The sequence below is a fragment of the Tympanuchus pallidicinctus genome, unplaced genomic scaffold (assembly GCF_026119805.1).
Source record: "Tympanuchus pallidicinctus isolate F22 unplaced genomic scaffold, pur_lepc_1.0 scaffold15, whole genome shotgun sequence".
Lineage (NCBI taxonomy): Eukaryota > Metazoa > Chordata > Aves > Galliformes > Phasianidae > Tympanuchus > Tympanuchus pallidicinctus.
The window spans coordinates 643,805-659,359 of NW_026294669.1; the positions used below are offsets into that span (position 1 = coordinate 643,805).

The 15,555-nt window shown below is 51.6% G+C and overlaps 1 protein-coding gene across 1 annotated transcript; it reads left to right on the forward strand.

Moving 5' to 3' along the window:
• The first annotated feature begins 1,067 nt into the window (after positions 1–1,067).
• Positions 1,068–14,930, forward strand: ACVR1C (activin A receptor type 1C). The gene is made up of 8 exons (XM_052675625.1): positions 1,068–1,282; positions 7,312–7,557; positions 9,355–9,585; positions 9,773–9,940; positions 10,637–10,793; positions 10,919–11,043; positions 11,325–11,455; positions 11,612–14,930. Exons 1-8 carry the CDS (start codon positions 1,129–1,131, stop codon positions 11,735–11,737), a joined length of 1,338 nt encoding a protein of 445 aa, XP_052531585.1. The 5' UTR covers positions 1,068–1,128; the 3' UTR covers positions 11,738–14,930.
• The last annotated feature ends 625 nt before the right edge of the window (positions 14,931–15,555 follow it).

The window sequence follows — 15,555 nt, forward strand, 5'->3', positions numbered from 1 at the left end:
AGATAAAACAGTTATCTACCGTGAATGGCATTGAAAAGACCATTTCCTATTTTATTTTTAGCCTTGAGAAGGTGAGAGAAAGCAGCATAATGGCACATCTGAATCACTGAAGACCCTGCAGCAGCAGTTTGTTTTCATTTCCTCAAGTAATGCTTTTGTTTTGCAGCATCAGTGACGAAGTGCTTTCCCTCCTGATGTCTCATTTCCCTGGATGTGCTGGGTCTCACCCTGCCCACCCCAGGACCATGATGATGTATCTCACAGCAGCTCACCGGGTGGCTGTGCTCTCCCTGCACGGAGCTGCAGCCGGCGATGCGCCCTGCCTGCCTGCGGGTGGGATAAACATGGGCATATGGTGCCAGGGAAGTTTGTGGGGCCCGAGCTGAGGATAAACACCACAAGCTGTTCCTTGTAGTACGGGATGAAGATTGCTGTAAAGACAACAAATTGTGTGGCAGAAATCGGATTCATGGTGATGTCTGTGAGAGCTTGCTCTGCCTCGGCTGCGTCCCTCCTCAGATGTGAGCTCAGATGCAGTTACATGGAGGGGTGGGCACTCTGTGCTTTCATCTTCCGCTGGCTGGGTGTGATGTGTGATGTGTGTGATGAGGTGTGATGGCACGGCCTTGTGGAGCTCCTGGCTAGGGCAGGTGGTGCCCCGCAGAGAGGACTGCAGTGTGTGTGGGGCTGTGCTGCCTTCCTGAGCGTGGCTTAGAGATGGAACGGTGCTCTTCTGGCCCTGGTGGCCATTGGCCATCTGAGATTTGAGTCACCTCGTGCTTTTGCTTTTTAGACGTCATCTTTAAGTAAAATAAATAGCGCTCTGCAGCCTGGCCTGGTTCCCAAAGCAACAGGATGGTGCAAGGATAATGCTTTTTTATTCTGTGCAGACCCCAGGTTGTGCCACGGAGCAGAGTTCCACCTTGCAGGTGCCGCTGACCCAGTGAGGGTGTGCAGAACGCATCCCACGAGTCCATGGTGGGGCAGGGCAGGCGGGGGGGATGCTGCAGGGGCACCGCTGGCCCTGCCCTCACAGAACTGTGTGTTGCAGGGCTCCAGTGCGTGTGCCAGCTGTGCGAGCACACCAACTTCACCTGCCAGACGGAGGGAGCGTGCTGGGCCTCGGTCATGCTGACCAACGGCAAGGAGGAGGTGATCAAATCCTGCGTGTCCCTGCCGGAGCTCAACGCTCAGGTCTTCTGCCACAGCTCCAAGAACATCACCAAGACCGAGTGCTGCTACACCGACTTCTGCAACAACATCACCCTCCGCCTGCCCGTAGGTGCGTGCTGCGGCGCTGCAGCGCCTGTGCTGGCGTGGGCAGAGCGTGGCTGGGCGCTGCTCTGGGGGCTGGCAGCAGAACTGAAGCTGAGGGGGGTGGTGTGTATGGTTGTCACTGCTGGGGGGAGTCCTTGTGTCTCTGCGAGCAGGCAGGTTTGCCTTCAGCTTTTGGCCGTGCGGTGCAGGGGAGCAGCCTGTGGGACAGCCTTGCTCAGAGCTCAGTTGTGTCAGCAATCCCTGCCCAGCAGACACAAGGTGTGAATGAAATTTCTGCCTTCAGGGGATGGAGGAGCTGACTGCACCGCACAGTGCTGGACCAATTCCTGTGCAATGGAATTGGTTTGGTTCTTTAAAAAATGTATGTTTGCACTGGTTTTAGATTTAATTATTGGTAAAATACCTCACCCTTCTCTCCAGGGTGTTTGTGTGTCTAATCCAAGCTTTACAGTAAGCTGTCAAATACTCAGCTTTATCAGATGACACCTTTTGATGTACTTAGAGCAGTGAGAGATCTTACAAGTAAGAAAGATGTGGATTAATGCGTAATTTATAGTTACAACTTCCACTCAAGCTGCTATCATTAGCAGCATAGTGAAAGCACCCTGTTAATACTTGGCAGGATGAAATGCTCCTATAACACCATTCAGTATGTGAGCAATAGGCAGGTGACCACAGGGAAAGGGTGGAAGGAGAGCTGTGAATCTCATCCATGGGAAAGAGCCGTGCCTGCTGCTGGTGGCTAAGGGTTGTTCAGGTGCACATCTTCCAGCTGACGGCAGAGGGGAGATGCCAGTGGTAGCTGAGCTCCAGAAATGCAGAAACAAACCGCCACACTTGTGTAGGCAGAGATGCTGGGGCCTGGGAGAAGCTGCTGCCTACAGTTGAGAATGGAGACATGTCTGTTCCCAATGTTTGGGCTGGGTTGTGAAACCTCTGGTTTTGTATTTCAGTACCAGAGAAAATTAATTAATTTTTAGCCTGAACCCTTTCCTCTGAACATTTGGGGGAGCTCACGGTAGTCAGAAAGTGACAGTGCCAAGGCCCTTTGTTTGTCTCCTGGTCTCCCCTGACAGCCCCTTTCACACAGCCCTCGCTGTATCACAGCACTGCAGGGCTGGAAGGGTTCTCTGCACTCTCTGGTCAACCTGTGTCAAGCAGTTCCTTACAGCAGCTGCACAGGAGTGCACCCCGGTGGGTTTGGGTATCTGCAGAGGAGGAGCTGTGTGCCAGCTGTGTTCAGGCTCCAGCAGAGCAAAGCATTCCTCGGGCCACACCTGTGTGCTGTGCTCAGCTGCACAGTTCCCATTGCTGCTTTGCACGAGAGGAGGCTGCTCCTGTTCTGAGCTGAGCTTTTCACCGTGTGTGAAGGCAAACCTTTCTGGGGGCAGATGCAGGCTTCCCATCTGCTTTTTATGCACTCGCTGCCATGGATTTCATTACCATACTTTTGCATTAGGGGACGAAATGTTCCAAAGAGCAGAAGTAGTTTGCAGTGATGGGGGTTTTGTTGTGTTGCCCTGAATGTACCCCAGGTTTCTGCTATTTAGACCACAATACTGAGTGGCCCTTCCTCACAAAGTGGCAGAGCTTTGTGGAGCAGAATGAGCAGCGTGGGGTGAACAAGTGCTATGAGTTGTGACTGATGGCTCTTCCCTGCTGCTGCCCAGCTGGCATGGAGGCACTGGCAGCACCCATTGCTGCTCACACCTGCAGCGTGGGAATGTGCAGCAGGGAGAGAAAAAGGGGGGTTGAGCTGGATTTAGAAATACACGTCCCTTGTGTTTGTCCATGTTGATGGAAAAGGTGGTTTGTACTGGAAGACTAATTGCCAGGCAACGTTCTCTGTCTCTCTCCCTCTCTCTCTCTTTTCAATATTGTCTGTAGGTTTTGCATGAACAAACATATAGTCATAGAATCCTTAGAGCTGGAAGGGACCTCTGAGGTCCATCCAGTCCAACTCCCCTGCAATGCACAGGGACACCAAGCTCCATCAGGTTGCCCAGGGCCTGATCCAGCTGTGCCTTGAATGTCTCCAGGGACGGGGCATCAACCACATCACTGGGCAACCTGTTCAGTGCTTCACCACCCTTACTGTGAAAGCCCTTTTCCTTATATCTAACCTAAATCTCCCTTCCCTGAGTTTCAAGCCATATCCCCTTGTTCTATCACCGCAGACCTGCTATAGAATCTGTCCGTTCTTTCCTGTCTCTCTCCTTTAGATACTGCCAAGCTGCTCCCAGGTCACCCCGCAGCCTTCTCTTCTCCATCTGCTCAGCCCCAGCTCTCAGCTCGTCCTCATAGGAGAAATGTTCCATTCTGTGCATAACTCTGTTACATTTACCTGCTTGAAAGTGCCCCAAGACACCAAAGCCTTTATCTGTGCATTCCATTCATCTAAGTATTCAAGAAGTGGACACTGCTGTATGAGAGCTTTTACAAATTTCACATTATAAAATGTGAACCTTATAAAACTGGCATTAATTGTCTGTTAGTGAGCAGGACGACAACGGTTCACTTTGCTTTCCCAGCACTCACTTGGCCAAGCACAGAGTTAGGTGGAAGCTGCAGAGCAGATAGTGAGTGAAGAGGCTTTCCAGTATCTTCCCAGCACGTGCTGATGGCTAAGAGCAGGGAGGATGGAGAATGGAGCACAGAGAGGAGAGGCGGGGAAATATTTTGATATATTTTTCTCCCTTCTGCATGGCCGCTTCGGTTCCTCTGAGTGGATGAGCTCGAGAGCCGATGCCGGAGTGCAGAGCTGACAGCGTGTGTTACTGCAGGTTGTGTTGTGTTGCTGCAAGTTCATCCAGTTGGCCGCTTTCTGCTTTGTTTTCTGACGGAGGCATTTCGGTCTGCGGCAGCCTGGCCATCAGGACGGGGTCAGGACTGGGAAAAGCGGGGGGCAGGAGGAGCTGCTGCGCCCAGCTCTCAGCGCCCTCAACCCGAGCTCCTTTGCTCCTCACGTCCATGCGGCTCGGTGCTGTGCCGCAGCCCTCGGGATGCTCGCCCTGAGAAGCCCTGCAGGCGGTGCTGCAGCCTTCGTGGCTGCTCCGTGTGCCGTGCGCCCTGCTGGCTGCGCGCACCTCGCCTGGCCCGGATCCGTGTCCTCTGCGGGGATTTGTAAGAGCACAGCCAGTGCAAGGGAGGTGGGGGCAGGGGCAGGGAAACAGCAATTTAGATAATGCTCTGTTTATCTCACAGCTGTATCCCCGAAGGCTTTCCTTGAACCTCGGCACCCTTTGGCAGCCATTTCCCAGCTGTTTTCTGGATGTCCTGAAAGCCTGCAGTCATGGAACTCTGCATTAAATGCAGTGTATTTCCTTACAGCAATGGAAAGAATGATTTTGGTTTTCTTTTTCCATCTCTGAAAAGTTTGGTAACTTAAATATGAATAGTTTTGTGCTTTCGGGAGTCTTAAGGTGGCATGTCAAAATCCAGGCAGGTGCTGTGTGAGAGAATGTCTTTTCCATGGGAGCAAAGAGAACCATCCTTCTTTTTTTCCTGCCTGAAAGCACTCCTGTTTACACCACTTGGAAGAGAGCTGCACCACATTGTGAAATTGCTGGAAGTTGCCAGATGTTCTATTTTTGTTTCGTACATGACAACAAATCTGCAGGGCCTATTCCTGATCAGTAAGTCAATAATAGATTAGAAATAAGATTGCAACATGTTTTGATTAATGGTGTTGATTTTAGTGCTTTAGGTATCCATGAGAGATGTTCTTATTTCTCAAAGAGTTGAGTGTTGCACAATTCTGTAAACATTACCACACTTATTTGGTGATTTGGTCCTAAACTGCTGTTTGTACGGTGAGCGCTGTGTGTTTTGCACTGGCACTGTTTGTCCCTCCCCGGGATGTGCTTTTGGAGCAGCCCCACGGGTGCCAGCTCTGAGCCCTGAGGTGGGGCTGTGGCTGCAGGAGCTGTGCTGTGGGGTCAGTGCTGGGAAGTGCAGCAGAAACCACAGTGCTGGTAATTCCTGAGACTCCTATGTGTGCTCTGCGCAGGCCTGGCCAGGACTGGAGTGGTTGCCACCAGTGCTTTGTCTTCCCTACCAGTGAGTGCTAGGAGATGGCTGCTGTGGGCTCCAGCTGCTCCTCCCAGCAGGCTTCCCTGGCCAGGGGGCCTCTGTGTCCCCCAGGAGCTCAGTGCAGACCCCAAGCTGTTCCGGGAACCCCATCCTCCAACCTCTCCCCTTCTGTGCCCGAGCTCCCAACCTGCAGCAGCAATCTCAGAGCAGACCTGTAAGTGTTGCTGAAGTCCATTTCATTCCAAAAATGCTGCTTAGGTTGTGGAGTTGGTGTCTGTTTGCATCCCTGGTGCTGGATGTCAGCCTCATGAGTGGATCTGTCTGAATCTTGTTTCTGCCTTGCGGGCATCTCACTGAGCCCCCATAATGGCCATGAGTGTGCTTGAGTCCTCCTATGGCCCTGAGAGAGAAGTGCCAGGAAGGGGATGTGTGGCAGCAGTGGATGTATGCGGCGGTGCAAAGCGACAGAGATGAGAGGATAGAGCATCTCAGCTGGTGAGGTAAAGCCTTGTCTGACAGCAGCAGCTTTGTGCATGTGGTGGGGATGGAGCAGCGGGCATCCAGCATCCCACCAGCAGTGCTGCTCGGCCCGTGCAGCCTGCCTGTTCACCCCATCAGTACGGCTGTGCAGCCTGCCATGTGCGGGGCACCCACATGTGGTGGTGCTCAGGGAGCAGCTGGGGCCGATGCTTTGCAGTAGCACTGCCTGCGCAGCTTCCAGCAGATAAGTGGCATTGCCCCCTGGGGGCTGTGGGAGCTGGGAGCTGTGGGAGATGGAAGGTGCCCTGCTGCACGTAGCTGCCTGCTCGGTGCACTTCACACCTCCCTGAGCATTTCCCTTTGGATGCTGTTTGCACCGTCCTTAGGACGAGCAAGTTTTTCCTTTAGAGCATTTTCCGCTGTGCTGTTTTTCAGCAGTTGGTGGCAGGAACTGATGCTTTAAAGGGTCTTTCTGTATGCATTTCTTTACCAGCTTCCCGCACTAGGAAGCGCCCGTGTCTGCACAGCCTCCTGAGCAGTACTGAAGGAAAACTCCTGGGCAAGATGGGGCGAATTTTATTTGCAGAGCAGTTTGAGCTGCACACTGCAAACAGATGCAGACCTCTTGTTAACACTCTGTTTCCTTTTTCCCTTGGTCAAAGCTGGGTGGAAGAAAGAAGGCAGCTCTGCAAAGCTGATCACAGCTCCGGCACCTTTGCATTGCCGAGGGCACATCTTGCCACTGTGGAGAAACTGCTGCTGGTGTCACTGCACCTGGAGGAGTGTAGCCTTCGGTGCTGGGCTGGGGAGATCCACCTTCCTCCTCTCCTCCTCCACAACACAGAGCAATGCTGGGGCTGTGCAGCACCCAGAGAGCCCCGCTGCCCCCAGAAGGGCTGTTGCACACTGCTGAGTGCCCTCTGGAGGGAGAGAGGCTCTTGGTGTTCTATAGCTGCCAACTTTGTGGGGTGTGCATGGTTTCCCAGGCTTTGATAGCTTGTGGATCCGCCGTGGGGTACTTGTGCTTCAGTGTGTTTTGATTCTGAGTGGCTGTTTATTTGTTTGTTTGTTTGTTTATTTAGATTATTCACAACTCCTTAGGCCTTAGGAGTCTGCGTATGGATGTGCAATCCCTTAGTAATGTGCCCCTGCAGCCTCTTGCTGTGTGCTTTTCCCATATCATTTTAAAGCAGAATGTAGTGTGGGACAGTCCCATCTCCTGACCTTTGTAAAATACAGCTTGTGAGCACATGTTTTCCAAGTGTTCTGCCTTAGGAATCCTGTTACTGCCTCATTAGGTCTTTGCATGTCCCACATCCATTGGGTGTTAGGGAGGCAGCTTCTCCAGGGCTCTGCATTTGGCCGGGCTGGCGCTGAGAATTCCAAGCACAAACCCGAAGGAGCAGGCAGGGCCCTGTTCCCCGTGGGCTGTGAGCCATTGGGTCACAGCACTGCTCAGCCCCCAGCAGTTTCTCACTGACCGTCTGTTTCTCCCACCTCTTCCCTCGTCTCTCCCTGAAGCCTCCGAGTCCCCCGGTCGTGCTGCCGTGGGTCCCGTGGTGCTGGCAGCCACAGTGGCCGTGCCCATCTGCGTCCTGTCCCTCGTGGCAGTGCTGGCTGCCTGCAGCTGCCAGGGCCGGCGCTGCGCCCGCGGCAGGACGAAGCCGCCCAACGTGGAGGAGCCGCTCTCCGAGTGCAACCTGGTCAGCGCGGGCAAGACGCTCAAGGACCTCATTTATGACATGACGACGTCTGGCTCCGGCTCTGGTATGTGGGCGTCCGTGTGAGCTGCGTCTCCAACCGGCCGGCATCTGTCCTGCTTCTGGACCATAGAATCACAGAATCATTGCAGGCTGCTCAGGGCAGTGCTGGCGCCCCATCCCTGCAGGTGCCCAAGGCCATAGATGGGGCCCTGGGCAGCCTGAGCTGCTGGGGGTTGGAACTAGATGATCTTTAAGGTCCCATCCAACCTAACCTCCCTCCAGTACTTGAAGGGAGTGTATAAACGGGAGGGGGAATGGCTGTCTATGGGGGTGGATAGTGATGGGACAAGGGGGAATGGTTTTAAACTGAGACAGGGGAGGTTTAGGTTGGATATTAGGAGGAAGTTTTTCACACAGAGGGTGGTGAGGCATGGAATAGGCTGCCCAAGGAGGCTGTGGATGCCCCATCCCTGCAGGCATTCAAGGCCAGGCTGGATGTGGCTCTGGGCAGCCTGGGCTGCTGGTTGGCGACCTGCACACAACAGGTCATTGGAACTGGGTGAGCACTGTGGTCTTTTGCAACTCAGGCCATACTGTGATTCTGTGATTCTATGATTCTGAGCCATTCTATGGTTTTGTGATTAAAGTTTGAAAAGATCACTAACATCATCTGGTTCCACTGCAAAACCACCCCTGCAGGTCTTTGGGGACATCAGAATCCCTGAACCATCTGGTTTGCAAGGGAGCTCTGGAGTTCCCCAGTGCAGGTTCCTGAAGCAGGTTCCAGGTGCTGGCAGTGCTTGTGCCGAGTACCCTGAGTGTGAGCACTGTGAGTCCCATGCTGAGCAAGGGCTGCGTGTGAATGGAGGGCAGCAGGGCCTTGGTGGGTGGTCTTGTCAGGTAGCCAAGCTCAATCCCCTGTTCTGGTACAGAAGTTAATGCATTGTGATTCAGATATTTGCTGCCAGTGCTGAAGGAGGCATTACTGCTGATGTGTTGTGGGTGGCCGCAGAGCTGGGTGAGTCGGAGAGGTGCTCCAGGATCTTCCTGAGGGCTCCAGGATACCATTACTGCACACACTTCTTTGGAGCAGAATCCCAACCTTTGTAATGTTTTATCCTTCTTATATCCTACCTACTCTGCTGTTATTGAGAACGTGCTAAATCAGTGAATCGCAAATCTCCAAGTTCCACATCATCACTCCATGGCACATGTAGTCTGTGTGGCCCAATTTGCTGTAACTAGGATTTTTATTTATCTGAAAAAAACACACATATTGTGCTTCATCTTATTAATAGGTGAAAAATATGTGAAGGGTGCTGAGTTTAGTTAACCATATTTTCTATGCCCACCTGAGGCACGGCCCAATGGGAAACCAGGAGCACATGCTGAGCTCCGTGTGCATGAAAATGACTCCCTGTTCAGAGGAGTACACAGCAGAGACAAGTGCAGGTCAGACGTTATTAATTCTGATGGCTTTTGCATTCTCAGCAGACACAGGCACAGGGGCAGAGCGTGGGTATGCGTGCTCCAAGTGAGGAAAATGTTATTGCTGCTGGTATTTCATAGCCCTGGGGTATGGCCCATCTCTGAGAGGTGAATATGACACAGGGCAGCCTGGGCTGAGCCTGCTGTGCGCGCTCTGTGCAGGGCAGGGCAGCGTGGGCTGCACTGGGTGCAGCGTGGCCTCAGCGGTCTGACATCCAGCAGTGGGCGACGTGCTTCAGATGGAAAGTGTGAATTGAGAACTTGATCTGGGGAAGGGTCGTTGTCTGCCAGCTCACTGGATGACCTCTGACTTCGGCCTTGGAAAACTGCTGGTGAAGTGTTTCACCGATGCTGTGCTTTCTTTTTGAACCAGGCTTACCTCTGCTCGTACAGAGAACCATTGCGAGGACCATCGTTCTGCAGGAGATCGTAGGGAAGGGGCGCTTCGGAGAAGTGTGGCGTGGGAAGTGGTGCGGGGAGGACGTGGCTGTGAAAATCTTCTCCTCGAGAGACGAGCGGTCCTGGTTCCGGGAGGCAGAGATTTATCAGACGGTTATGCTGAGACATGAGAACATCCTGGGCTTTATTGCTGCTGATAACAAGGGTACGGTGGCGTTTCTTCATTCCGTTTCACAACTGAGGGCTGGCTGGGAAGCAGACCATCATTGCACATTGCCTGGGGTGGGCTCTGACTGCTCTGTGTGCTGGGGTGGGCGCTGGCCAAAGGGCAGGGAGTGCTCCTCCACATGCCTTCTCTTAGGCAGCCGCATCTCCTTGCTTCTTCTCAACAGACAACGGGACCTGGACCCAGCTGTGGCTCGTCTCCGAGTACCACGAGCAGGGCTCCCTGTTTGACTACCTGAACAGGGGCACGGTGACGGCAGAGGGCATGGTGAGGCTGGCACTGTCCATCGCCAGCGGCCTGGCACACCTGCACATGGAGATCGTGGGCACGCAGGGTGAGCGCTCCTCCTCCCGATCCTCCGCCTTCACCTGCATTAGGGGACTGCACTGCTGCTGGCAGAAATGCTTAGCTGTCAGCAGAGCATTCTACATGCTGTTGCAGTGCAAGAAATGCTCTTAGCATAAGTGTACGTGATACAGTGCAAACAGAAGATAGGAAGCAGTCAGCCCGACTGAGCTTGCAGTCCTCTCAGCTTTTAAAGTGCAAATTTTCTGAGCTTCAGCACTGTTTTTTTTTGGGAGGCAGCCCAAACAGACCCTTCCTTGCCAGTCAGACATGAAGATCTGCTCTGCAATCAGACAAAGCTCTCTGCTGTTATGTGATGGCTCAGTGGTGCTGGCTCACCCAGGCACTCCTGGCCTGCTCCAGTCATCATAAGTGAGTGTCTGGAGGAGCACCTGTTGGAGGGTGCACTGATGAGCAGTTCCCTACCACTTTGGAGTGGAATTTTGCATTTCTGTTCCTGAAATACAAACATTTGAACAAAAACACCTTCAAGGTCTTGTTGCTGTTGCTGTTTTTTAATTGGATAGCATTAAGCAGAGCTTTACTTGGAATGGAATCGACTGTCATATCTTTTACAAGGAAGAGCACCAAAGCTGATTGCGGTCACTTTTCTTTTGCTTGCTCATTATGTTACAATTTTCTTTGTGGCCATCAGAACAGCCAGCACTCTCCTTCCCATGAACAGGCAAACCGGCGATCGCTCACAGGGACCTGAAGTCCAAGAACATCCTGGTGAAGAGGAACGAGAGCTGTGCCATCGCAGACCTGGGGCTGGCAGTGAAGCACGACTCCGTGCTCAACACCATCGACATCCCCCAGAACCCGCGGGTGGGGACGAGGAGGTATGGGTGCAGCAGGGTGGGACAGGGGGCAGCCAGCCCAGGGCAGGGGATGGGGGGCTGTGAGGGCCCCTCCAAGCCAACCGTTCTGCCGGGGTGTGATTCTGTGACCTGTGTCCCCTTTAAAGGTACATGGCTCCAGAGATACTGGATGACGCGATGAACACCAACATCTTTGAGTCCTTCAAGCGTGCAGACATCTACTCTCTTGGGTTGGTGTACTGGGAGATAGCACGGAGGTGCTGTGTTGGAGGTGAGCTGTCTGCCCTTGGCGTTTTGCAATCTGGACTGCTTTTATCCCAGATAAACACAGAGCAATTAAAGGAGCCGTGTCCCTGGCCCTGCACTCTCAATTATCTTGGCAGGATGTGAAGGTGGAAATAAATCTGTTGCTGAGCATTTTTTCTCCACCAGGAAATGAGGTGGCCACGAAAGTTGCTCTGTTCCTTCTCGTTGCCCATGAAAACATCAGCCATGCTTTTATCCTGGGGCAGCTGCTGCACATCTTGTGACGTGTCTGCTGCGTCTCTCTAGGGATCACTGAGGAGTACCAGCTGCCTTACTACGACGTCGTGCCTTCTGATCCCTCGATAGAAGATATGAGAAGGGTGGTTTGTGAGCAGAAGCTCCGACCAAATATTCCAAACCAGTGGCAAAGCTGTGAGGTAAGAGCAGTTCTTTAGGAAACCTCTCTAGATGCAGAGTTGCTCGGCGAGCCAGAGGGCGGTCGGTGTGGCTCCTAGTAAATGGCATGGCTGTTATGCTGCTGTTGCAGAGAGCTGTGTGTGATGTCCCAGTGTTCTCCCCATGACACTTTGCAGGCACTGCGGGTGATGGGCCGGATCATGCGGGAGTGCTGGTACGCCAACGGTGCAGCACGGCTCACTGCTCTGCGCATCAAGAAGACCATCTCACAGCTCTGTGTGCAGGAAGACTCCAAAACCTAGCGGCTCCAGCAGGAGGAGGGCACTGCGTTCTGCTGTTCATCTGTTGACATGTGATATTATTTTTCTTTTTGGTCTACCTCATGTGACGCAGGTCGGTATTTAAGTGCCCAGAACAGAGTGCTGCCATCTGGCTTCATAGCTGGCTACTGGAAGGGGCTCATTTTGACCTGTAGCTCTCGCTCTGTACAGCAAGCTGCTGGTTGGGCTGCCTGAGGAAGATGGGACGCTAGGTGAATAGCAGGAAGGAGCTTTAAACACGTCGGTGTAAATGTACCTTCTGCTATTGTGCTTTCTGTCCTTGTCAAAGCCAATGTGCTGCAAATCGCTGGGACTGCTTAAAGCACGTCTGCAAGAGAAGGCACAGCTTCATCCTCAAACCCAGCAAAAGACCAAATTTCATCAAGCTTTTTGCTGCTTCGACGCAGGGATCTGAGAAGGGGCTGTCAGTAAAATGCATTTTTAAATACTGTATTTGTCTTTACCTAAGCAAATAAGGTGAAAAAGGTTTCAAAGTGAGACAGGAGAGGTTTAGGTTGGATATTAGGAGGAAGTTTTTCCCCAGAGATTGGTGAGGCACTGGCACAGGTTGCCCAAGGAGGCTGTGGATGCCCCATCCCTGCAGGCATTCAAGGCCAGGCTGGATGTGGCTCTGGGCAGCCTGGACCTGCACACAGCAGGGGTTGGAAGTGGATGAGCACTGTGGGCCTTTGCAACCCAGGCCATTCTATGATTCTATGAAAATTCCACTGAGCATAAATATTGTGAACAAAAGCCTGTTTGTTGTTGTTGTTTGTTTTTGTTTTTGTTTTTACTTTTATTCTTCTTGTCTCAGTTTCACACACAGTATTATAGTCAGGAGTTGAAGTTATTTTGTTCTTTTCATCTGAGCTGAGTGCATCGATCAAAGGCCAATTGATTTCTCTCTAGGAAGTATAGTGCAAGCAATAATATTCTGGTGAATACATAGGAATGGAATGGGAGAAATTCTACTGAAGCTGAGAATGTGTGCATTTTTAAGCAGCTTCTTAGAAGTCTCTAAGACTTCTGTCCCACTCCGTGGCCATCTGTTTGAGTACAGTGCCTTTGCTTGCCAGCATTACACCTTGTGCAACAATCTTGCTTCTGTAGGTATTTCTAAATCCAGGTGGTCAGAGAAGTTAAAGCCTGCGACGTCCCCAAGTAGTGAAGGTTTGCAGAAATCTGGAGTAGCACCACAGCTCTGTGCAAGTGAGATTTTGGCTAATTATGGTCCTTATGTTCAATATTTGTCATGGAACCTCTTGAGCGGGGGCTTCTCTGTGGAGGAATGGGCTGTGTGGACGAGTGGGATGATCAGTATGATCAGTATTCCATGTTTCCTTCAGATGCACAAATGAGGATTTTATGGGCTCTAATGGATGCTAATTGGCCCGTAAATAGGATGGAATGAAACACGTCTCCTTGAATAACTTCTGTCTGCTTCTGCTTGTGTTGAGCAGCGCAAACCTCGCCTTGTTTTGCAGTCTGTTTGCTGAATGGTGAGAGTATTTCTATCAGATTGCCAGTAGAATTTGCCTAGCATGCTTTCTGAGATGTAATCAAAGTCATCAGATAGATTTTATTCTCATCTGCTTCTACTGCATGAACTATGCCAAGAGTTCAACAGATGGTACTTCCTAAGGTGCTGCAAGTGTGTAATCCCAATGGTGATACTCACATGAGCATCGAAGGATTTGCAGAGCTGAGGTTCAGAGTTTGCTCCTATTGAGAATAACCTGAAAAAAACCCTTTGTGCTGCAAAGGAAGCATGGAGGTGTTGGCTGCAGGGTGGGAAAAGGCCATCTGGTAACCACTGAGATCAGCTCCCTGAAACTGGAGAACAATTGATCTGGAACTGATAGCAGTGGGCTGAGAGTCATTTCTCCTTACTGCTTTGCTTCCTTTGTGCCACCCTGTGAGGGCACTGCGAGGTTCCCACAAGGATCAGTCTGCTTTCCCTGCTTTTCCCTTAGCTCAGTGTTTTTTGCAGTGGGTTTTTTGCCTTTTGTTGAGAGGTGAATACACATCTTAACAAACTGCAGGTACACGTAAGGGAGCCAGGTGGCCGGTGTTGCTGTATGGGGCTTTAAAATGTTTGTAAGCTGTACCCTCCCTTTAAAAACACAACACAACATTTGTCTTGTCACCCTTTCCCTCCATGTAAACACCCTGTTTAATAACAGAGGTTATACTCAGTTATTTCTTTGCTCCTTAGGGAGCCATGGGCTTCTTAAGAGAGAGATTACAATCTCTGCTGCTAATCTGCACTTAAAGTGCAGACTCTTCAGCTCATGGGATGTTTCAGGCCTGGGGATGCTGGATGCTGCTCATCGCCCAGCCCTCCCAACCTATTTAAGCCATTATTCTCACCTGGGGGAATTACTTTACATTTTTTTAAGCTTTCTAGTAGTAAAAACCTACAATGATGTGTGCAGAACATGAACTGAAAGGGAAAGTTAATTAACGAACGTTTAGCACCTCATTTATTTTATGTCTCCTTAAGTCTTCCCCCATTAAATACCCCATGAGAAACTCAAACTGCAATCTCTTTTGCACTTTGCTGCTCTTATGGTCGTTTGCACTCCACCGGACTCATTCCCTCAGGTAACCCCACAGCAAGTCCCATCACACACCACTTCTGTCTGTTGGAACTGGGGAGGCACTGCTCTGTGTGCCCAGAACCTTTTGTGGGCACACAGGGGAGGAAAGCAGCCAGAGGCACAGTGCATTTCTGCAGGACATAAGACGTGCAATAAGCTGTAACCAAAGGCTCCGAATGTATTTTTGGCATAAATAGACCGAATGTATTTTGAATGTAGCTACAACATTTGTGTCTAAATCTGCTGTGGTTCTTTCAGTCCCCAAAGAGAAATGCGTCGCGTTTTGTCAACCTCAAAAACCAGCTTGGGTTGTCTGTTCTATACAGAAGCATTCATACTTTATCTGGAAGTGCTGCAATACTTTAGAACTTAGCGATGAAATTCAATCTGCACCTTGTGAGATACCCAATCTTGTGTGCATTGCAGCAAGTTCATAAAACTGTTGCTAAAGTTGCTGCTGGATGTAAATAATTAGTTGAGATGCTGTGTTTTGTATGCGTATTTTACAGATCAATATACTCTCGGAAAGGTTGGGAAGATTTTAATAAACTGAGCACACTCTGCCCTTGTGTCGCCGTGATGTGCAGAGCTCTGTTTGTTGTCTGTGCTGGGAGGGCAGCGGGGAGGGCTGAGGCAGCCATAGGCAGCCCTGGGGCTGTGTGCCCAAAGGAGAGAAGGCTGAGGGCTCTGAGCAGCGCTGACCCACAGCTGAAGGGCAGGGAATGGGGCCGGGCTCTGTTGTGCAGCGCCCAGCACCAGGACAAGGGCACACCGGAGCCCAGGAAAGTCCGTGAGGGAGAACTCCTGTGCTGTGCAGGTGGCAGAGCCCTGGCCAGAGAGTCATCACCTGGGACTTTAAGTTGGGCTGTGCTCAATTTAAAGATATGCTGGTGCAAAGTCCTGCGCTACAAAGCTATGTTGAGATGCTCACAACTGTTGCAGAATGCTGTAGGCTCTTGTTCTCTTGCAGTCAGCACCGTGTAACTGGCAGTTGCTTGTGAGTTCTGTCCTTCTGCAGGTGCTGCAGGGAGCTTTGGAAGCAGTCTGCCTCAGGGATGCTCTGGCTGTGGGCACAGTGCTGCAGGAGGAGGTGCATGCTTTGAGGCCAGCAGCAGCTGCACGGGGCTCACCAGCACTTGCTGCTCCCCTTGGAGAGCCCAGCGCCTGCTGGCACATCAGTAGGATGTTGGGAGGTGGAGG